We start from the raw sequence: 24,898 nt of genomic DNA, 5'->3' as shown, positions 1-24,898 counted from the left end.
ACTTGTTCTTTCCCTATTTTAGCTTCTGATCCTGCCTTATTTTTACTGGCATTCGTTATGTTAGATGTCCAATCACCACCAACCTTCTTGGTGAAAACTGAAACAAAAGTCATTAAGCACCTGTGCCATTTCCACTTTTTCTGTTATTGTTTTCCCCCTCCTCATTGAGTAACGGGCCTACCTTGTCCTGGGTCTTCCTCTTGCTTCTAATGTATTTGTAGAATGTTTTCTTGTTACCCTTCATGTCTCTAGCTAGTTTGACCTCATTTTGTGCCTTGGCCTTTCTAATTTTGTCCCTACATACTTGTGTTATTTGTTTGTTCATCTTTTGTAATTTGACCTAGTTTCCACTTTTTGTAGGACTGGTTTTTTGATTTTTAGATCATTGAAGCTTTCCTGGTTAAGCCAGGGTGGTCTCTTGCCAGACTTCCTATCTTTCCTACACTTCTTCCTCTGGATACTACTTTTCACAGAACTCAGGGACTCTATAGGATGCATGTGATCAAGCAGGAGAAATCTTCTGGGTCAGGTCCTACGGGATGACTACCTACATGTTCTGATTTACCCACCCTTCCAGAAGCTCCTCTGGTTCTTTTTCCAGGATGTTACTTGCTTTCAGCACAGTTCCACCAAGTGAGCTGCCTTTTTGCAGAAGTTCTAGAAAGGGTCTCTTCATCTGCTAGACACCTGGCACTTCATCCATTTCTCTGGCTGACATTTTTCCCAACAGTAAAAACTTCAACATTATTAATCTTCACTTAGATCATCAGTCGAACAATAATGAATACAGTTATGAGCAACCAGTAAACACATCCTTGTGCTGCATGTGCCTGATTCCCCCATATTCATCACACTTCCTAATGAAAACAGCTCAGGTACAGATTTAACATAAAAACAACGAGGAGTCCTTGTGGCACCTTAGAGACTAACAAATGTATTTGGGCATAAGCTTTTGTGGGTTATAACCCTCTTCATCAGAAGCATGGAGTGAAAAATACAGGCAGGTATAAATATAGAACACATGAAAAGATGAGTTGCCTTACCAAGTGGGAGGTCAGTGCTAACGAGGCCAGTTCAATCAGGGCGGATGTGGTCCATTCCCAACAGTTGACAAGAAGGTGTGAGTATCAACAGAGGGAAAATTACTTTTTCTCGTGACCCAGCCACTCCCAGTCTTTATTCAGGCCTAATTTGATGGTGTTAAGTTTGCAAATTAATTCCAGCTCTGCAATTTCTCGTTGAAGTCTGTTTTTGAAGTTTTTTTGTTGCAGAATGGCCACTTTTAAGTCTTTTTATTGAGTGTCCAGGGAGGTTGAAGTGTTCTCCTACTGGCTTTTGAATGTTACAATTCCTGATGTCCGATTTGTGTCCATTTATTCTTTTACGTAGCGACGGTCTGGTTTGGCCAATGTACATGGCAGAGGGGCATTGCTGGCACATGATGGCATATATCACATTGGTAGATGTGCAGGTGAACGAGCCCCTGATGGTGTGGCTGATGTGGTAGGTCCTATGATAGTGTCCCTTGAATAGATATGCGGAAAGAGTTGGCAACGGGGTTTGTTGAGGGATTGGTTCCTGGGTTAGTGTTTCCATTGTGTGGTGTGTACTTACTGGTGAATATTTTCTTCAGTTTGGGGGGCTGTCTGTAAGTGAGGACTGGGGTGTCTCCCAAGGTCTGTGGGAGTGGCAGGGTTACTACAAAAAGTAATTTTCCTTCTGTTGATACTCGCCTTCTTGTCAACTGTTCGGAATGGGCCACATCCACCCTAATTGAATTGGCCTCGTTAGCACTGACCCCCCACTTGGTAAGGCATCACCCATCTCTTCATGTGCTGTATTTTTATACCTGCCTACTGTATTTTTTCACTCCATGCATCTGATGAAGTGGGTTATAGCCCATGAAAGCTTATGCCCAAATAAATTTGTTAGTCTCTAAGGTGCCACAAGGACTCCTCATTGTTTTTGCTGATACAGACTAACACGGACCCTCTAAAACCTGTCACCAGATTTAACATAGAATTTCAAACCAATTAGCAACTGACCCCAAACAAAATCCTGCTTCAAAGCACCCATGAGGTTTAGAAAAGTTCAGAACCAGATCATGCCCATCTCTAAGGAAAGGTCTACCCTACATCAGTGCAGCTACTGCTACAGTGTAGATGCTTCCTATTTCGACAGAAGGTGTTTTTCCATCAATGTAGTTAATCCACCTCTCTGAGAGATGGTAGCTCAACAGTCCATCCACCAAGCCATCAGCCTAGTCACATCTACATGGGGGTTAGGTCAACCTAACTACGGCACTACCGGCATGAAATTTTTCACAGCCCTGAGCCACCTAGCTAGGTGCATCTAACTTTTAGTAGTAGACCAGGCCTAAAGCAAGTAGACAAATTGGTACATACATCAATTCAAAAATGCCTAATAGTAATAAATTACCATTCTCACTTTCAATGCATCCAATGTGAGGTTCCAATATACATTTAAGGTCTGACTCTCCGCTGCCTTGTACCCAGTGTATTCCTTTTACTGGAGCAAAGTAAGTGCTGAGTGGGTGTAAACTGCTAGCATTCTGATCTGGGAGTGTTTTACACCCACTTTGCAATTCATTTATACACATGTAAATGACTGCAGAAGATGCAAGGCAGAAGAAAATCAGACCTTTAGACAATATGGGCTCTGTCCCGACTAGAAATTAGCACCTCAGGGGTGAATGTATATGTTTTGTACAAAAAAGATCATTTTGCAGGAAACGATCTGGTTAAACTGATTTTATGTCTTAGTAACTCAACAAAGATGTCATTTTTTTTCTTTCTTCTAAATAATGATTTGGAAACAAGTGCTGATTTTCTCTTCAGACCTATTTCTGGATTAAATTACATTAAACAAGATTAAGCATGCATCATTGGCAGCCGCAACATTTCACAATCAAAAGCTGGGTGACAAAAAGAGCTAGCTTACTTTCTCTCCGATTTCATGCAATAAATCAGTGAATTAATTTACCAACTGATTTGGAGAAGAGTGTCACAAAGTCAGCTTTATAACTAGCCATCAGTAGTGTGCAGTGAAATTCTTGTGATGAGCAAATCCATCTGACAGACCTACTCCAGAAACACTGTGCTCTGAAGTTTGGTCACAGTCTGAGAACTGAGTAGAAATCCAGACTGCCATTCTTCCAAGAGAATAAATACTGTTGTGACGAGGCTTCTTGAACTGGATGTTTTTTTCCATCCTCGTCATACGAAATTATAAAAATGCCAAGATTAAGGGCCCAATTTGACAACTTCTGCTCATGTGAGTAATTCTGTTGACTGTAATGGAACAACTCATATGAGTAAGAACTGCTTGTTTGAGTTATGGGTCCTATGATTTAAAATGAGATTTTTAAAGGAGCCTATAGAAGTGGGTGCCTTCCATTTTTAGTGATTTAAAATCATGCAAAACTATATGGTATCTATAAATCTTAACTACCACATATTTCAAATCTGCTTACAGTAGTGGTATTGCTCTCAAGCATATCAATAGCACTAGAATATGGAGGAGGATTTATATTCGGATTAAACATTATTATTGTTGTAGTTGTTATTCATGAATCCCTCTCAACTTAGATGCTCCAGACACTAAATAGTTAAAGTACAGTAGTAATATAGGGTTGCTAACCCTCCAGGATTGTCCTGGAGTCTCAAGAAATTAAATATTATGTCATGTGATGAAACCTCCAGGAATACGTCCAACGAAAATTCGCAACCCTAGCAGTAAGCAACAAATAAATCCGTGTATATATATATATATATATATAAAAAAAAAAAAAGTTCAGACATCAAAGCAAAATGGCATCATTAAAAGGAAGGAGGAGCAGGAGCGCTGACTCTGGTTAAAACAGAAATTACCTCTGGAAAAAAAAAATGAAGTTTTAACTCTGATCAGGAGAGGCTCCAGACACCAGCGAAGCAAGCACATGCCTGGGGCGGCAAGGCGTGTGGGGCGGCGTGCTGGTCACCACGAGGGCGGCAGTCAGGCAGCCTTCGGCAGCATGCCTGCGGGAGGTCCGCTGGTCACACGGCTTCGGCGGCAATTCGGCGTCTGGTATGCTGAAGGCACGGGACTGGCAGATCACCCGTGGAAACGCCGCTGAAGGCCTGACTACTGTGCTTGGGGTGGCAAAAAACATAGAGCCGCCCCTGTGTGTGATCTTAGTAAAAAATGGATGTCTGTTTCCTAGCTAGTTCACCTATCTCTGTTAAAGCACAAAGACCCTAGCCTTGCAAGACAATGAGCGGCCTCTGCTCTCATTACATTCAAGGGGGCTATGAGGGTGCTCGGTCCCATCCAGAAAATGCCTGCATCCTGCAGGTTTAGGCTCACAGTAAACTGCTTCAGACATAGAACTGAATACTAAGGGTTAGCTGATAGAAAGGACTCCAGGTCTTCCTAGTATCTTAATTACCATGTACATTCAGTGTAGAATCAATAAAAATGCTGTAAGGTCTATGAGTTTGCAATTAAATTGTAAAAAATCAAGTTTACAAAAGACCCAGGTCACCCTAGTTCTAAACATCAGACCCAGGGAAGCACCAAAACTGATGATCTGAGTACCTAAAGCTGTGTACCTGCCATTAGCACTTTTTCACGCTTCCATGCCCTTATTGATGAACATATCCCTGGTTCCTAAACAACAGCCTGTGTTGTTACATGCTGAGCTGCAAAAACTCTGCTGCACTTTGCAACCCATAGGTCTATACTTCTTATTGCTCCTTATGGCAGTTTTCAAAATGTGTATTATTGAAGGCTTTTTTCATCGAAACAGACTCTAACAGATGGTTTATATTCTATTTGTTTTGCTGTATGCTAACACCCCAGAAAGAGATTAAATTAACTCCTGAAGTAGCATAGTTCCAGGGTGAAGCTGAGCAACAGGACCTAACAGTATATGTCCAAGCATTTGTCCAAAGAACATAGGTCGGGACCTGCAATCTTTAGAGACACAGGGTAGATGAGGTAATATTATGGTTACCAAATGTCTAATCGCACGAACACCCTTGCCCCACCCTCTGCCCTGCCCCTCCCTGGAGCCCTGCCCCTTCTCCGAGGCTCCACCCCCCACTCACTCCATCCACCCTCCTTCCATCACTCGCTCTCCCCTACCCTCATTCACTTTCACCGGGCTGAGGCAGGGGATTGGGGTGCAGGAGGGGGTGTGGGCTCTGGGCTTGGAGGTGGGACCAAGGGGTTCAGGGTGTGGGAGAGGGCTCCGGGCTGAGCCTGGGGCAGGGGGTTGGAGTGCAGGAGCGGGTTCGGGGTGGACTCTGGGAAGCAGTTTCGGTATGGGAGATGGCTCAGGGCTGGGGCTGAGGGTTGGGATGCAGGAGGGGGTGAGGGGTGTAGGCTCTGGGCGGGAGTTTGGGTGCAGGAGGGAGCTCAGGGCTGGGGAAGGGGGTTGGGGTGTGGGAGGGGATGAGGGGTGTGGGCTCCAGCCAGACGGTGCTTACCTCGGGCAGCTCCCGGGAAATGGCCGGCATGTCCAGCTCCTAACGCTCAGGGGCAGCCAGGTGGCTTTGTGTGCTCCCTCTGCCCACGGGCACTCACTCCACAGCTCCCATTGGCTGCAGTTCCCAGCCAATGGGAGCTGTGGAGTGAGTGCTCATGGTGGGGGCAGCACGCAGAGACCCTCTGGCTGCCCCTACGCCTAGGAGCCGGACATGCCGGTCACTTTCAGGAGCTGCATGGAGCCAGGGAAGGTAGGGAGCGCTGCCAGATTTTAGCGGCCTAAAATCTCCCAGATCAGCTTCAGTAGCCTGCAGGAGATTGAGCCTGATTCCAGGAGACTCCCAGGCAATCCGGGAGGGTTGGCAACTTTAGGTATTATCTTTTATTGGACCAACTTCTGTTGGTGAGAGAGACAAGCTTTTGAGCTTACATAGAACTGAAGAAGAGCTCTGTGTAAGCTCAAAAGCTTGTCTCTGTCACCAACAGAAGTTGGTCCAGAAAAAGATATTACCTCCCACACCTAGTCTCTAATATCCCGGGACTGACACTGCTACAGTAGCATTGCATCGTGCAATCTTTACTCATTCAAGTAGTCCAATTGATGGCAATGGGAGGAACACTTCATATTAGTAAGAGTTACTTGCAGGATTCCCATGTGAGTTTATGCTTTGCATAGATTGGTAATAAAGCTCTCTAGAGTTCAGACAAAAGGTTATGCTTAACTGGTCTTTCTCGTCTTAAAAATAATTCTCTCTCTTCCTTTAATTTGGTCTCTTTTTTTCTCTGCCAATAATCCTTGGGCTGGTCTAATCTAAAAACGAATATAAACCGATCATATAAAAGTGTTATCTGAGAAGGGTTTTATCTTACGTTGCAGTGTTTTTCTATGGAATTCTGACACATGCTTATATGAAACAAAAGTCCAGGTTTTGCATTAATGAATAATGATGATTTATCTGACAAGAACAAAACAAACAAAAAAAGGAAGAAGAAAGAGAGAATCTAGTTGCTAAACATTTCCTGAAGTCAGGGCATGGCAACTCAGTCTTTAAACATCCTGTAATTTTAAAAGCAAACAAAGTGAAAGAGGTTATTATTTGAGAAAGATTATAAATTTTGGATTAAGGCTTTTGATATACTGAACAAACCAAACCGAATGCTGAACAACTTCAGCAGTGAAATAACTGTCATGATTTTTGCCCTGCTTGTCATCATTAACTGAATGATGGATCCACCCACGAGTCGTTAGAACCATGACAACCCTTGTTATGTCAGGATGACAACTTTTCTCATCCAAATGAGAAAATAACGCAAGAAAATGTCACTGTTCCCAGATAGAAGCCTTCTGACAAAACAAAGTTAAATGACACCACAACAGTCTTTCTCAGCAGATGCCTTTTACTATAACTTTGATTCTTAGAAACATGCTTGGAATACTGCACGGATGCATTAATCATAAATAGAGATGTTGGGTCTGATTCTCCATTGCACTTGTTAATCAGGATCTGTTGTGCTTTTGATTGTGTTTACATTAGAGAACTGAACAATTCATAATTGAAACAAGAGGACAGAACCAGTTTAAGCACAAACATGCTGATTTGTTTTCTCCAATGCTGCAGTTTTGGCCTGTGCCATAATATTGTTTTTCTAATGTGTTTCAAATGCAATGGTCTCTGATAACTTATTGCACAGAAGCAGTGGGTTCTGGAAAACTTCAAAAGAACACTAATGCACGGTCAGGAAGCAGTGGGAGGACCACCTCACTGTTTTCACTGTCACCTGTTTTAGTACAGTCTACACTGACACTAAGGACCTGATCCTGCAAGTACTCACACTGATGGGAGTAACTTCATTCCTGTGAGGAGTCCCTTTGAAGTCAATAAGAATACAGACTTGAGTACAGTTAAGCACATGCACAAGAGTTTACTGATTGGGAGCTAAGACCATGAGCCTGCAATGAGCTTCTTGAGAACAGATCCCTGCACCTCGGGGTGCAGGGATTCACCCATTCAGAGGACATTGCAGAAGTTGGCAACCATGATTGCAACTCTCCATTCCGCCCCCCCCCCCCTTTTTTAAAGTAAAAATATAATGCTTTTAATCAGTGCTTCAGTCAAGGACAAATGCTTAACCAGAACAGACAAGAGGCTACAGCACCTGCAGTTTTTTCCAATCACTAATAGAGTACAGTAAATTGAAGGATATATATTTTATTTCTAATAATGCAACTCCTCTGGTAATTAATGAGTTAATATACTTAGGTATAATTATTCAATAGTTACATCATGATAGCACCCAGAGGCCTCAATCAGGAGTGGGGTCCCATTGCTGTACCAACATAAAGATAGACATGATTACTACACTGCATAACAATATCCTGGCTGTGTACATACATCACTTTTGCCTGCATTTTCTTTGTTTTTTATCTATGATATTTTTGGTGTTTTAGGGCCTGGATAACAGCATCCACTAGCTCCCATGTGGAATCTCACTGAGGTCAACCTCTGCCATATCTAGCGTTGATCTACAATCAATGGGTCTTAGGTTCCTATGTTACTGAAGTGCTTTTGCAAAGTGTACTCCTTGTCTTAATGTTAGTGATACAGAGACATTCATACTTGTGTACGTTGGTAGAAATTGAAGAATATACCCTGGATCAAATATGTCACCCCCAAATAATAAATATAATGTAAACAGAGACAAATATGATGCATTTTTTGCCCTTGTAAATGCTACAAAGCATGTGAGTTCACCTTCTATGCACTGAAATTGAATGCATGATTGGTTTCATGGTTATTCTTTGTGTCCTGGATAATAAACTGTGATTTTGAGACCAGGACCATTAATTTAAAACAACTCTTTTTTATTTTAACAGACAATTTAAGGAGCCCGATTTTTCACTGTCTTGAGTTTTGGGTAAATACAGCTGTGCCAAGTGGGTGTAGAACCATTCCCAATGTCTTGATTGTGTTTTACACTTGCTGCAAACTCATTTTACACAGGTGTCTTACATTTATATTTCCATTTGTTTCCCAAGCATTCTTGTGTAAAACCCCTTGTGCCCACACCTAAAAGTGCTCCAGATGCTTTGTGTGCACCAAATACTATTAGGATTGCTTTGCGCAGGTCTAAAGATCGACACAGACTGAATTAATTCCTGCACTAGGTTCAAATGTAGGACTTGATCCTGCAAGGTGCTGAGCACAGAAGTATTGGAGACAGTGGAAGTTGAGGTTGCTCAGCAACTCATGATCAAGCTCCACAAGAACTTACTTTTATTGTGTATTAAATGGGTAAACTGAAGAGAGGTTGTGTTACATGGCCAAGATCATGCAGGCAGGAATCTGCAAAGTCAGGAATAAAACTTAAGCCAGTCCCTTAATTTAACTGCTCCACACGTACTTCCTCTACTACAGAGCCTATATAAATAAGGTGATTATACTATATTGCATTGCACATGGGAGGTGTGATTGCAGCAAGTAAAGACTTTCATATAAGGCAGTGAAACCCACAGCAGCACAGGCGGCAGTGTTGAGCTAGACCTACCCACTCAGGACACTGGATCCCATACTCCAGCAATAATCATGTATACCATATTGTCCTTACAGCCCTTGTTATCTCTTGTTAAAATCCATTTACTTGGAGAGTTTTGGGAGCCATAATGTTTCTCAAATGGTCTTTCTTCTTTATGCTTTGATAGGAGTACTGGGGGTCCCTAAAAGTATATCTCCCTCTCTCCTGCCACAGGTCTCTTCATTGTGTGAGATTCTTTCTGTTGTACAGACAGACATGATCTCCCATGCCCCCTACACACTCACATGTTCATTCTCTCTCTCTCTCTCTCATCTTCACATAATTTATTCATCCCAATGATTCATCCATTAATTATTGTATTTGTGTCCATTAATTATTCAGTGTTTTTTTTTCTTTAACTGGCAGTTTTAGAAATATTCAGAGACATAAAAGCATAACATCAGGGAAGGTAAATGGGTCAGCCTAGTTGGTGAACAAAGTGGTCATGTGTGGAACATTCAAAGAGGTCTCTCTATTCCTGTCCATCCAGACTAGTGCCTGCCCTGTCGCATGCTATTGCTTACTTATGGCCTCATCCATCAAGCTTGCAGAAATCTCTAGTGTGCAGAAATCTCATTGGTTTCAATAATTTCCTGTGCTGACAGTTTCCCTTATACCATAGAGTATATAGATATGCAAAGGAAAGATGTTGTCATTGTTATCATTTGGATTGTGGTAGTATATAGAAACCCCAGGCAAGGACCAGATTGTGCTAGATCAGGGGTTCTCAAACTGGGGGTCACAAGGCTATTACCTGGGGATCACGAATTGGCATGGGACTGACAGCCTGAGCCCCTGTTAAATTAAAATTAAATTAAATTTATTTATTAAATAAATTTAATTTATAATGGGGGAGAGGGTCACACTCCGAGACTTGCTGTGTGAAAGGAGTCACCCTTTCAATACAAAAAGTTTGAGAATCACTGTGCTAGATACTACACATTTAATTGAAGAGGAGATCCCAACCCCACACCTCCAAGCGGAGCAGTTGCTGCTTTGTTTCCATTCCAATGCAGAATGTTACAAATAAAGCACTGACCCTGGAAACACTTACACATGTACTTAACTCTAAGCATGTGATTAGCCTAACTGATTTCAATGGGCTTCTCCATGCGTTGTTTAAAGTTAAGCATGTGTGCAAGCATTTGCAGGATCACTGCTTATTTCTCTCAGTTTCTTCCTTCTTTGTTGTTTTACTTCATCTGAAAATAATAAAACCGAAGAATACCTGTTTTCCTCATAGTGTATGTGAAAATACAACTGCTCCAACAACCAAACTGCTAATAATTTAGCAAAATAACTTACTTCAAGCAGCCTTTATTTATAACATAGTATATTTAATATTATCTCTTTCATTCTTTTGTTATTTGTCCTGCTGAATCTGTAAGGTGGACAAGATTGCCAGTCTCTACAACATACATGTTCGTACAGGATGTTTCTGTAACACTGGCGCCTGCCAGCAGCATTTGAGCCTCAGCAATGAGGATGTCAAAAGGAACCTTCAGGTCAGTACCAAATCCTGTTGAGGCCAAGTAAAATCACTTGAATGATTGAATAATGAGAGGGTTGAGGGGAAGAATAAAAACTGAGTATAGTTAAACATGGGTTTAAAGCAGGGGTTCTCAAACTGGGGGTCAGGACCCCTCGGGGGGTCACGAGGTTATTACATGGGGGATCACGAGCTGTCAGCCTCCACCCCAAACCCTGTTTTGTCTCCAGCATTTATAATGGTGTTAAATATAGAAAAAAGTGTTTTTAAATTATACGGGGGTTGCACTCAGAGGCTTCCTATGTGAAAGGGGTCACCAGTACAAAAGTTTGAGAGCTACTGGTTTAAAGCATGTACATACCTCATATATCACAGGGCATGGGTTTTAGATTTGGGAGGGAGGCAATTTATATAATGGTGGCAGGTTTGTATTGTTCTCCATTAGACTTCAGTTTAACACACTACTACTGAAAGTACCTTCATTTAATAGCACCCGCTTCATTCGAGCTGGTTGAAAATTTTTTGACTGTCAAAAAATGTGGTTTAGTTGAAATCAAAATGTTTCATCGGATTTTGATGGGAAAAAAGTCAAAACATTTGAAAATGTTTCATTCTAATGGTTTCATTTAGATCCATTTCATATTGACTTTAATATTGTATTAAAACATTATCATATTAATTGTAATATTATGTCATATTTATATACAATATATACCATGCACTGTTAAAGTTGAAAATTAATTAATCCAAATGACACTATCAGAACAAGATGTTTCAACATTATTGAAACAAAAGACTTCTGAATTTTTGTTTCACTGGAAATTTGGAAATTTCGACTTTTTTTTTTTTCTGGTTCAAAATGGAAAAAAATGAAATCTCAGAATTTTCCACACAATGGAAATTGTAGTTCCTGACCAGTTCTAGTGAACATCTTGCATCTTTTGTTTATTATATTATTATTAAAGTGTCCTAATTGTGCTTGTCAATTTTCAATAAATAAAGACTTAGGGTATGTCTACACTGCCCACATTACAACGTGGCCGCGGCAGCACTGTGACATGGGCAGCGTAGACTCACTTTCTTGCCGGGGGAGAGCTCTTCCAGCAATAAAAAGAAATAAATAAAAAAAACACCCCGAATGAACAGTGGTCTATATTGGCGCTTTTCAGTGCTAAAACTTTTGTCGCTCAGGGGGGTGTTTTTTCACACCCCTGAACAACTAAAGTTTTAGTACTGAAAGTGGCAGCGTAGAGACAGCCTTAGGCCAAGTCTACACTATTGACCTATATCAGTATAACTGTGTTGCTTAGGGGTGTGAAAAATCCACATCCCTCAGTGATATAGTTTTACCGACCTAATCCCCCGTGTAGACAGCACTATGTCACCAGGAGAGCATCTCCTGTTGACATATCTATCACCTTTCAGGGAGGTGGATTAACTAAACCGATGGGAAAAGCTCTTAATTTAGGAGCAGCTTAATTTAAGTACTACAGTGGTGCAGCATTTTAAGTGTATACCTGCCCTTAGTCTTTCCCCATTGGATGCATAGTCTAAAAGAGACAAAAATTAGATGGGGAAAAACAATAAGAAAGTACTCTAGCATTGAGAGGATGATGACAGTTTAAAAAGATATGTGCATATGACATGTCTACAGAGATTAGAGGTATATTAGGTAGGAAGCAACTTAAATTTTAAATTGCCAAAGTATGAACAAACTTCAACTTGCTAGCTGCGCTCTCGTGACCTATTTTCTGCTGATTGTCATTCAAAAGATTTGGGTAGTATGCAGCATATGTTACAAAAAACCATGAGGGACTTCACAGTTGTAAACATGTCATAGTTGGATATTACAATGAATTAGCAGAGAACAAGCCCAAAAGCTTACTAATGACATTTTTCAAAAGTTAAAAAATGTATGACCAGATTGATATGGTAGCTTCTTCATCATTAAATTCAGATATCTAGATACATGCTGAAAATACATAGATGCTGCAATTAGATGTAGGGCCCTATGTAAATCATGATTTCATGGCAGGCGTGGAAATGTGCCTGCCAAAGCTCCTATTATGTGATATGGGAACACAACTTAAAGAGCGTTCAAATGTGTTCTACCATTAAACTTCATGAAAACTGGTCATCTTCTAATATTGTTAGTATTTTATAGATTGCCATGTATACTACACGTGAAACATTTATGGAAGAAATAATAAATATAACCAAAAGGCAAGATTCAAACTTCAGTCACACCAATGTAAATCCAGAGTAACTTTGTCCATTTGAATTGTGATTCTCTAGATTTGTAACTGACGGTTGTAATGTGACCCAAATGAACTATTTCCCTCCTATAGGAGTTCACATTGTTTAATTTTGACTGAACATTAAGCAATAAATCAGTAGGATTAAATTGGATTGTTCATTCAGCCAAACTAAAAGCTCTTCACCATCTTGTTCTTTCTCACACACTCCTGGGGTTCTCTAGTGTGTTTTGCATGTTGCTCATATGATGTTAGATACAGCCCAGCAATTTCATAGCAATGCTGACATCTGAGCTCTGGGAAAACATGGTATGGGTTGATCATGCTTGTGTTTGTCTGCACACAAGGTTCTTACCTATATGGTATTTGGGGACATATAAGTACCTTAGTTAGATGAACAGATAGATATTATGTGTAGCAAATGAGACAGGGAAAAGATTTTCTCCATTTTCCTAATCTATTTATGTATTCATTATGCTGTTTTTGGAATGGATTTTTCTGTTTCGAGTTAGCAAAATGAAGTATAAAGTTGTAAAACAAGAAGGGGAAAAAATGAAAAGTTTGTTCTAATAGCTCATTGCTTTTCTTTTTATTTCAATCTAGGCTGGCCATGTCTGTGGAGATGACATAGATATAATTGATGGACGTCCCACTGGATCTGTGAGAATATCATTTGGCTATATGTCTACTTTTGAAGATGCACAAACCTTTCTAAAGTTCATCATAGCAACCAGACTATCTGAATCAGACTGCAAGTTTCCCTCCCAAGCCACCACAAGAGAAACTATTACACAGAATGACCATACTGCCAATAACAATGCAAAGAAATACTCTCTGAAAACTATCATCTCAGACACGGGACATTGGAATAATTCATCTGCAGCATTGAAGAAACCTGAACCTAGCAGGGCTGTTGTTTCTGATAGTGCTATACCAGTATACAGAAGTGGGAGCAAGCCAATCACTGTCACCAACATTTACCTCTACCCAATCAAATCTTGTTCTGCATTCGAGGTACATATTTAAAATGAATTTTAGAGATTCATTTGAGCCATCCCCCATTTTTTCCCCCTAGCTTCTCAGGAATATTCTGTGTTAAGTATAAGGCAACAGCAGGTGAGTATTAATCTTATTTCAAGGAGTGGTGCTCACTTTCTCAAAACTATACTGTAAAGTACCTGAACACTCGGATATTTAGATTTTGAGGGAAATTCAATTAGATGAAGTCATGGAATGCAAATTTATTACATTTTCCTAACCCCCGTCCAGAATAGCTGCACGTAATATGTATCAGAATGAATAATTTGGATTCCCAAAAACTTGAATAAATTATAATCAAGTCATTAGTATGCTTATACTAAATGACACGTGATGGACTGCAAGCATTGATGGGTGTGCAGCAATTGAGAAATAACTTGATTAACATGTTATAATTGAGAGGAGACTGATTTACATTACAAAGAAATGTTATCATTAAAAATACATTTGCAACAGAAATATGACATTTAAGTGTTGCAGCCCTATTTGAAAGTTCACTCTTTGAAGATTTTAATTGCTTTTTTGCCAAGTTAATAATATGGTCACCTTAGCTGCGACTTTTTTTTTAAATAATGCATGATGAAATAGGTGTATGCGCCGCACATTGACCTAGAATCTGACTTTGCTTCGCACTGTGCTGTGGAGCAATTTAATGAATGTCAATAATGGTATAACTTTCCTTATGGAAACTTACCAGTGTGGGTCACTATCACACATCTGAGTGGAAATTGGGGTCAAGCTTGGTGACAAATCACCTGTATTTAAAATATAGCTTCTCAAACAATACGATAATCATATTTTTAAAATCTGAGGGACTTTAAAACAAAATATAATGAAGTGTGACCATGGAAGTCAATTTTTATATAAACATGCCTTGGGTTTGCGTATGATGAACACTGCCCTTAATTCAGAGGCACAGCCTAGGAAAATACAAAAACAAACTTTAATTAGCTGTCTACAAAAGCCAAGTACACCCTGCATTTTATAAAAGAATGTTTCAACCTTAATTCAACTGCTGCAGTTTTTTGAGTTGTATTATAAAAGCTCACTCCTGCCAAAATATTTTACTGCTGCATAGACGTCCATACACCACGCAGGCATGCATAGGGTTAAATTGGGGCTTTAAGCCATAGACTGCTGTCAGGAGAGTTGTGCCGCAATAAGTCTCTTCTAGAGGATTTGGATGCTGTGTATCCAGGCACAGGTAGGATGTATCTTGGAGTGACAGGGTGCACTAGGATTTCTCCCACATAAGCAGGGCCAGATATCTTCCCTACAAGGCTAGCATCACAGCGGGTGCTAAACTCACTCAAACCTTGCACTCCCCTGAAGAACAGCTATGTGATTGCCAGCAAGGTTCTTTGCACTCTCGTGATAACCTGCCTTCCCCATGCACCCATGTGGTGCAGCACCTACTGTATATGCTTATAGACTAAACATATCTAAGTTAGCTGGAGAAATTGCAGGTAGATTGTGAAATTTTGTTAGCCTTGCCATAGAATCATAGGGTTAGAAGGGACCGCAAAAGTCATCTAGTCTAATCCAGGACTTGTTGTGTCTAAACCATCCAGGACAGATGGCCATCCAGCCTCCCAAGTTTACAGTCAGCTTTTAATAGTACTAGAAATGTAATTTATAGTTGTTTAGTATTTGACACTTGCATTGAAGCTGTGGACAGAGGCTCAATCAGCATCAGGTCCAGTGTGCTAAGCACAAATAGACACAGGCCCAGATCCTCTGAGGTATTTAGACATCTACCTCCCATTTAAATACCTTTGAGAATCTGGGCAACAACGTGGACACACAATTAAGTATATACATGCTTTATGTGCATTAGATATTGGAGTTTATATATATCTAAGTTTCAGCTATCCTCACCTGTTTCTCAAACTGGCCAGCATTAATTGGTCCCTTTCTTATACATGGCAGAGTAGAGATGGGGTCTGAGGAGGGATTGGTAGAAAGAGCGTAAAATGGCCTTGCTGATCAGTTCAGGAAGGATGTTTTATGCATAAAGAACAGCATGGAAGCAGGCCTGGATGGGAGGGTTAAGAGTTGAGAAGACGCCCGGATTATGGGTTCCAGCCATGTGGAGAATGGAGGTGCTATCAAGAGTGACAGAGAATAGGGGGAATGGAAAGGGCTTGGAAGCAAAGACCAGGAGTTCAGTGTTGGTTGTGTTAATTTTAAGTTGGTGATGAGACAGCTAGGAGGAGATGTTAGAGAAGCAGGAAGTGATGTGGGACTGGAAGAAGGTAAGCAGGTCAGGAAGGGTTCTTTCCTTTCATTATCCTCATCAGTCACACCTGTCTTCATAGAGTTCTCGCTCCAAAACTCTTAGAGACAGAACTAGACTTGTCACTCACCACTTGATGTTTAGGGCTGCCCTATGACAAATCACTCCATCAAATTTTCTGCCTGCAAAAGCAGTAAAAATAGCAACCCCCAGTTCACAGTTTGTAAAGAGTCCTAAAGGCTAATTGTCCTCATTTTATTACTAATCCAGCTGAGGGTAAAATCTAAAAGCTATTGTTTATTTTGACATGGTATTTTTCAAGTCAGATGAGATTTCTTTGGCTATCAATATTTCATGGAAGTCACTTAACTCCATTCTAAATCTAGTTCCTGCTTGGCCTCTATTCAAGGCTAGGAGTAGGACTGCAAGATGGAGCAGATACCTCCACAGCCCATCTCATTGCTAATTGCAGAGTGAGTCACTCTCCCTAAGACTGTAGGGATATGTCTACACTGCAATTAGACATCTGCAGCTGGCCAGTACCAGCAGACTTGGGCTCCTGGGGCTTGGGCTAAGGGGCTCTTTAATTGTGGTGTAGATGCTTGCGCTGGAGCCTGAGCACTGGTACCCTCCTGCCTCACAATGTCCCAGAGCCTGGGCTCCAGCCTGACCCCAAATGCCTACACCTCAATTAAACAGCCCCTTAGCCCAAGCCCCATGAGCCGGCTGGCACGGGCCAGTCATGGGTTCTTAATTGCAGTGTAGTTATACCTTAAGTGTCACTATTGCAACTTCAGCCTTCGTTATTTTGAAGGGTGAAAGTCTCAGATGCTACACACATTGGTGTTTGAAGTGAAACATTCTAGAACTACCTTCTCAAAAAGGAATGGAGAAGGAATGACATTTTGAAAACTAAATATAGCCTTTCAGATTGTCACCGGAATTCAATCATTCTGCATCTCTGTTGTTTGTCACAAAAGAGTTAGCTAATACAGAAAATCACAAACTTTGCCAGTCTCCTGATATAGTGATCCTAGTAGTAGGGACTGTTTCAGTTAATGTTGCCAAACATCTGTTCTAACACTGGTCATCACAAAGCTCATAACTTCCTGAAACATTTGCCCTTTTGATTGAAATTTTCTATGCTTGGTCACTGGTTACAAGGTTTTAGTTCTTTAGACTTTCAGTTCAATTTCAATTTTTAAAAGTAAAATCCCTTTGGCCATTTTGTAGTTAACGGAGGATTAAAAAAGTTTTTACCACTTATAATTTGGATTCTATTTTTTGATGATGGTGGAACATCTCTAAACGGACTAAACTATTAGGGCTTTAAATTTTATACTGCTGTAAGTGCATTCTTGTCTTTTGCCTGCATACAGGAGATCATGGTCAGGTTTGTTACTTCAAGCATGGGACTCAAGCCTGCATTGTACTATTGACATTTTGGCATGGAGAGTAAGTAGGTCTGAATGCGAGTACATGTTCTGTTGCAGTGCAGAAAGAAAGAAAGAAATGCCAGACTGTGCATATGCAGAAGAAAGTTCTGTTAAACTGTGCTTTGGACAAAACTGCCGTTGACATTGGGTGCAGGATTGGGTTATCAAAAGATAAAGTTGGTGAACATGTGTATTGCTTGGCCTTTTTTTCAATGACTAGGAGTAGAACTGCAAGATGCAGCAGGTACCTCCATACCCCATCTCATGACTAATTGAAAATCGCTGTTTGACCTCCTCTCTAGTGAAAAGTCCATTAATATAACCCACTAGCTCTAAAACTTCACTCCTCCTGTGTCTAGCTGCCCTTGCACATAAGGCACTGGATGCCAAGAGAAAATGAGAATGCAGGGGATGAAAATTAAGGTGGGGATCTGGAACTAACAGGGGGATAGTTAGTCCCTATTCCATATATCTTATAAAATGTGTTTGACAAGGAGTATTTGTCTACTGCCCAGTCCTGCTCCATGCATGCGTTACCAAATGCACAGAAAGCAGAGGACCCAGATGGAATACGATGTTTTATGGGCTTTTGGGAAGGAAGCTCTACTTTCATTTCCTTACCGTTTTTATTTCAAGCGGGGGGTGGGGGGCACACAATCAAACTGGAGACGAAGAAAGTCTCACCCTCCCCCACCTTCTTTTAAGATACACAAGATTGTTTAAAGTATGCATTTTTAAACATGAACATTTTGTGTCTATTAATTTTGTATTGTTACATAATGCACCATGCTCAATGAAAAAAGGTTAAGACTTTAAACATTAATAACTTTATTATTCTTATCAGAGATTCTAAACTATAAAAATTGCATGTTATCACCCAAGACTATATAAATAAATAGTTTTCATTTAAAATACAACACATACTTTTAGTTATCAGTGGACAACAATATATACAGGTGTTATGAACATAAACTTTTCTTACACTTGTATAATTTAAAACCTGCTCAGTTAATTCTCTTCATATGTTCCAAAATACAGTAACTGTAATACCCACTCTTATTGTAATCAGAAAAAAAAAGTCAAAAAGCATTTTAAAAAAGAATTCTAAAAAGATGAAAACGGGTTTCTAATGGAAAATCTGAATTGTAGCATCACTAAGCACTATGGTCTGCTTACTTTTCTTGCTAAATTTTGTTTGATTTGCAGAAAAGAACTCTTTTTAGATAAAAACAGGTAGCCCAATCAGTGGACCAATAACATGAATTGGCTTTATTATGCAATGGTCTGACTCATGACTGGTGGAGAAGAAGATTAGCAAGCATGAGAAATAGGAAGAATTTGGACTTTCTACTGGTCTCCTGCCCTTCTTGCAATAGACAATCAAGGAATGGATTGCCAAGCTCTGATCCTCCTGGGTTTCAGGCCTAGATACATAGGTGAATGGAGGGGTTTCATATTAAGCAGAGCACATCTCCAGACATCATATGCTGAAAAATTAACTATGTCATTTACTGATGTTCTGCCCAAGAGGTGGGGCATGCAATTATCTTACATTATTGCAACTTTCTTATCTGGGATCCTGGTAGTGTAAAAATTATAGGAATTCCGATGTAGAGGGAAAAGGAAGTACTTGGCAAATATCAGTGACATAAGTGGAGGGGCTTTATTACTGGGCACCTTTAGGTGATTAATATCTTGGAGAAGAGGGAGAAGTGAGTTGTGGGCATGCAGTCAGGGGTGCAGCATCTCAAAGTTGGAGCATGGAGGTTCCTACAATCATCCTGAACTTACAACAGGCAAAGTAAATTGCATGGGATGATTGTTGCTATCTATCATTTATCTGATATTTTTCTGCATAGTGCCTATCGCTATGTAGTGCATTATTGAAGGCCCTGACTGAGGAAGGCACTTAAGACATGTTTAGTTCTAACTATGTTTATAAGTCATGTTGCCTTTATTCGCCAGCCCGAATATCAGATTTCTGGATGAAAATTCTATACCTACTGTATAGGTACACGAAGCACATAAAATTATTCTCATTTTTAAAAGGAAGTAGAAAAATATTTTTCTATTTTTTGTTTTTGTTTGTTTTTGTACTTCATGCATTTTACAGCACTCTGGCCAAGAATTTTAAATGGCTACTGCAGAAAGGTCTGACTGAGAGGTTGAAAAGGCCCTTATAAATATCAGCAAGGGAGAAAATAAACCCTTTTAGAAGTTTTTAAGTTTGTTTTCAGTTGTGGAGATGATAATGATGTTCTATCAGAAACTTGATTTTTATAAAATCTATTTAAATTATGCTGACATTATCAGTCACTTGAGGCTGAATTTTGCCCTCCGGTAGATGCATGATAGGAAGTGTATGCATGTATCTGAGAGCAGAATTTGGCCCTCAATATTTACTTGCTAGAGGTATCTTGCCAGTTAGCTTGCCAATAATCACATGGACTGTTCAGGGAGTATCTCAACTAACATATATGAAAATACAACAAAGCTTAGTCATAATTAACTCTCTAAATATATTACTGCTACTGGAGAGTACACGTGATCTGAGATAATATGTTTAAAAGATCAGCTTTCAACTAAGTGGAAATCCTCAAACTGAGGTTCTCTCATTTTACTTTAATTTCATAAAGTAGTTTCAGTTTCACAGAAAAAAACAGGGTCTCTTTGAGCAAAAAATCTTGAAATTTTCAAAATGTTGAATTTCAAATTTTTCTTTTTAAAAAACTCAATTTTTGCATTCAGTCACATTTTTTTAAACTTCCTATGTTTGGATATGAGAAGTGGAATTGTGAGACTCCTAAAATGGCCCAGATAAAGCTGAGAACATTTTCCACCAAATTTCACGAATGATATTCACTATCTTCTCACAGCCCCACTTGTTAATCGTGGTGTCTAAAAGCATGGTGATGTGTAACAAACAATAGTAATAAAACTCAATTTAGATTTGGCACCTTCCTGCAGAGATATTTCTCTTTGATTTGATAATTAAAGCTTCTGTTAACAAGGCTGACATTGACACATATATGAGTTTTCCTATTTCAGTTTCAAAGGATTTCACTAGGGGAATGTTTCTTTTCCCTTTCCTTTTTGTGCAGTGCCTTTCCACTACTACAGCTAAAGATCTTTATTAAATAATTGATGTCGAGCTTTCTTTCCCATTGTATTTTTTTTCTGTTGCTATGCCAGGTTTCTGAGTGGCCTGTAGGAAGCCAGGGATTGCTGTATGACCGAAGCTGGATGGTTGTGAATCAGAATGGCGTTTGCATCAGTCAGAAGCAGGAACCTAGACTGTGTCTGGTACACCCCATAATTGACCTGGAGCAAAAGATTATGGTCATCAAAGCAGAAGGTTAGTAGGCAGCATCCTTTCCTCTCTCTTATTAATACTGAATAATAATAAAAAGAAGTACAGAATGTCATGAATCGCTAATATATTAGGGACAAATCTTGCTCTTCCAGCTGTGGGTACGGAAGTTCCAGACTTGAGCAGAAAGGATAGATTTGGCTTATGTATGGGGAAGGGAGATCTCCACAGTGGCTCCCTACATGCAACTATGGAGTGGGTGCCAAGGGCAGGAATGGACAGTGCTGGTAAAATTCACAACTATGCAAGTCCACTGGCCATTCTGCTTCTCCACATCATGGAGACAGAACACTAGCCTCAAGGGGCTACTGTAGCCCTGAAGCTGAAGAACTGGCCACCCCACAGCCTGACCACAATCTCTTCAGCACACAGCTGGGTTACTTGGGCTGTGCAATGGAGACAGACTTTGCTGCTTGATGAGTAGATCATCAGTGGGGCTTGGTATCACTGAAATGATGACATGACATTTTTTAACTGATTGCTTTACAGTATCCTTTCAACTAAAGGAAAATATCTCATTCTGGCTGCTTTTCTGAGCACACAATCAATGAATACACGAATGAACCATATTTGGAGAGTCCTGGGGTTCTGGAAAGTTCTCCCCTACTAGAGGGGATATACTGTTTCTTTCACTGACAAAACTATTAACATTGAACTAAACAGCAGGCTTGTCGTCTTCAGAGCTCATTATTAATGCCTTGTTTGCATATAGCTGAACAGTGTTTACCTTCTCCCTGGGGTCTAACATTTGCTCAGCCTGTGCATCTGTTAATAATGTATGTGCTCATATTTGAGCAGCTAGGCCCAAACAAGTTAACTCCTTTAGGTTTTTTTCCTGTTGTCATAATTCATTGTCAGGGTTGTTTCTCTTTCCTCGTGGAACTGCAACAAGAGATTCCTCCCTCAGGGTGATGGTTTAACCTTCAGAGTCATAAGGTACAGACTCTGTGATACCCCTACAGTATTGAGGTCAATAGGACCTATCCTGTGCACTGAGAGTCCCCATTCTCTTCTCATTTGCTCCTAGGGCATTTGACATCAGTGGGAGTGTTTGAACTACAAGTTCCCTGTTTTAATTGGCAGGGCAATTTGATGAAGGGCATTTGACTCAGAAAGTTGCATCTCCCTAGATCTAGCAAAAGCTCAATTAGTGACCTAGTGGATAGAGATCTGGATTGGGTCTGTGGAGACCTGGTTTCTATTCCAAGTGCTGCTTCTAGCCTTCTGGATTACCTTGGGGAAGCCTTGGGGGATTATCTCTAAAATGGGGATAAAGATACTTCTAAGTAATTTTTTTTTTTTTTTTTTTTTGCGAATTGCTTTGTGATCTACTGTTGAAAGATGCTGTATAGGACCTGGGTGTGATTATTCAGAGCACGGCTTATGCATTTAGCTGGGGTTTCAAGAATAAATAGAGAGTATAAATAGGGTTGAAGGAGGGGTGGTTTTCATTTATTCATCTGGACAATGGAGGGGTATCCTGGGTGAGGATATTAATCTTTTGTTATTTGTTTATTTTGTATTGACTCTTTTTCATGTTTTGATGTATTCATGCTGAAAGAGAAAGGAAAGGCACTTTTTTAGACTCCTAAGTAGGTAATGATTAAGTAAATGGAATATATAGTGAGCAGTAATGCAGTGTCACTACTGAACTATTTTCAGGGTGATTCTTGTGGGAGATACTGGATATAGGATAGTGTGCAAAAAGAAAATCAATTTGGAAAACCCACCTATAATTTATCTGGCTTTGCCCTGTTCACAGAGATGTCTCTTTATAAAATGGAACGATCTGGTACTGTCCCTAAGTCTTTAATACATTAAGTCATCTAGTCCACTTCTTTGCAATAGCAATGCTATTTTCTAGTATTTATGGTATAGTTTCAGTCTAGTAATAGTTTTAAATGACTGGTGATGTCTGCTGTTTACTTTAGGAGATTATTCCAGAGACTACATGCAGTCAGATACCAAGTAATGGGGGCTTATAAGAACCTGACTGGAAGCCTGAATAGTTACACTAATTGAGAAGACCTTCATGATATCCAGACTAATTTTCCTCCTCTTAACTTCAACTTTAGAATTATATTCTATTGTACCATACTTTTTTTTTTTAATGGAGATATCCCATCTCCTAGAACTGGAAGGGACCTTGAAAGGTCATCGAGTCCAGCCCCCTGTCTTCACTAGCAGGACCAAGTACTGATTTTGCCCCAGATCACTAAGTGGTCCCCTCAAGGATTGAACTCACAACCCTGGGTTTAGCAGGCCAATGCTCAAACCGCTGAGCTATCCCTCCCCACCTCTACGAAATAATTACTCTCTCTTCCTGGTGTTTACACCCTTCAGATATATAAACGATTGTTACATCTCCCAGTTAGTCATCTCATAGTAAAGCTATTCTTATTTGACTTGTTTAATCTTTCCTTATAAGACAGTCCTTCAGGCTCAAAATCATTTCTGTTGCTCTTCTCTGAATTCCCTCCAATTTGTCAATATTTTGTTGCTATTGAGGTGTGTAAAACTGAATACCATATTTCAGGATCTTATAGGCACACCACATCTTTACAGAGAGAAACTGTCAGCCCTTTGTCCTGTGATGTGATGCCTTTCTTTCTGCAGCCCAAACTTCATTACCCTTTTATGCTGTCATTTCATATTTCAAATTGATAATATTTAATTTGTTGACTACGATCACCTCTAGTTCTCTCTAGGCATTATTTCTTCATGATTTTTTTTCCAGCGCTTGAGGAGAACAGGCAGTCGACTGAAATAGTAGGAGCCAGTTAGGCCCTTAAGATGTTGATATCTTCCCTCACTCAGGCCCTGCTACCAGCCTGCTTATTTGTCCCCTTCAATTGAGTGTTGAGAGCCACTATAGCTGGCACAGAAGAGCAGTCATGAGTGAAAGAAGAAAACGCCCCTCTGGGGCAGCATTCAAAAAAAGAAAGAACGCAAAGGAAGATTTTCTATATAAGCAGGAAGGAGCTCTCCTGAGATACATAGACACAAATGTTCACGGTGAGCCTTACGGCCCCTGTGAGGATGTGAGTGGTGAGGAGATCTTCCAGTTAGTCAGAGTGCAGGTGACCTGGCAGCTACTGCAGCATCCATATCTCCATCTCAAATGGATGTAACCATGCACATTCCTGAAGAAAAGTGTAGATCAGAGAAGAGTGTGGTGGACGTGCAAGAAACAGCTGCTGCTGAGTTTAGTTCCTTACGTCTAGATGATCCAGGACTGTGGACCCACTTGAGCAGTAGCCTGAGGGACTTCCTTGTACTGCATGGGCCGCAGCAAGTGAAAAACGTCATGTTCCCCAAAGACAATGAAAATAGAAGTTTCCATCCAACACATTACTGGCATGAAATCCCCAATGGTGACAAAGTGGAGAAGCCATGGCTTATGTACTCAAAAACCCAGAATGCTGCATACTGTTTTTGTTGTAAACTCTTCCAGTCTAATGTTCCAGCTACATTGGGTTCTACAGGAACAAAGGACTGGAAAAATCTGGCTAGAAATCTGGCATGCCATGAGAAGGCAGCAAATCACCAGAGAGCATTCCATAGGAGGAAAGAGCTTGAGATGAGACTAAGGCTAAAGGCCACCATAGATGATCAGCGTCAAGAGAAGATCGCATCAGAGTCTCTTAACTGGCAAAATGTTCTGAAAAGGCTCATTGCCATTGTGAGAATACTTGCTACCCAACACCTAGCACTGCGTGGCACTTCAGATCGGCTGTATGTGCCAAACAATGGAAACGTCCTTAAAATTGTGGAGCTGATGACTGAGTTTGAAGCTGTACTCCAGGAGCATCTAAGAAGAGTCACCACCCAAGAAATGTACGCACATCACTACCTTGGAAAAACAATTCAAAATGAGATCATACAGTTACTAGCAACAAAAGTCAAACAGAAGATTGTGGCAGATCTGAAGTCCACAAACCATTAATCTGTTATTCTGGACTGCACACCTGACATCACTCATATGGAACAAATGACTTTAATGGTGCTTTTTGT

At 40.3% G+C, this 24,898-nt stretch overlaps 1 protein-coding gene across 2 annotated transcripts in view; it reads left to right on the top strand.

Annotated features, from left to right (window-relative positions):
- The window catches only part of MOCOS (molybdenum cofactor sulfurase), a 368,425-nt gene that overhangs the window by 306,777 nt on the left and 36,750 nt on the right, over positions 1-24,898 (top strand). For both annotated transcript variants that reach the window (XM_034761386.1, XM_034761387.1), the window contains 3 exons: positions 10,449-10,565; positions 13,408-13,818; positions 20,707-20,869. In XM_034761386.1, the coding sequence (XP_034617277.1) occupies positions 10,449-10,565; positions 13,408-13,818; positions 20,707-20,869 (691 nt within the window). The remainder of the gene's footprint in view (positions 1-10,448; positions 10,566-13,407; positions 13,819-20,706; positions 20,870-24,898) is intronic.

This window comes from Trachemys scripta, chromosome 2, assembly GCF_013100865.1.
Source record: "Trachemys scripta elegans isolate TJP31775 chromosome 2, CAS_Tse_1.0, whole genome shotgun sequence".
NCBI lineage: Eukaryota > Metazoa > Chordata > Testudines > Emydidae > Trachemys > Trachemys scripta.
The sequence above is the reverse complement of the archived record's forward strand: the minus strand, read 5'-3'. Positions and strand labels throughout refer to the sequence as shown.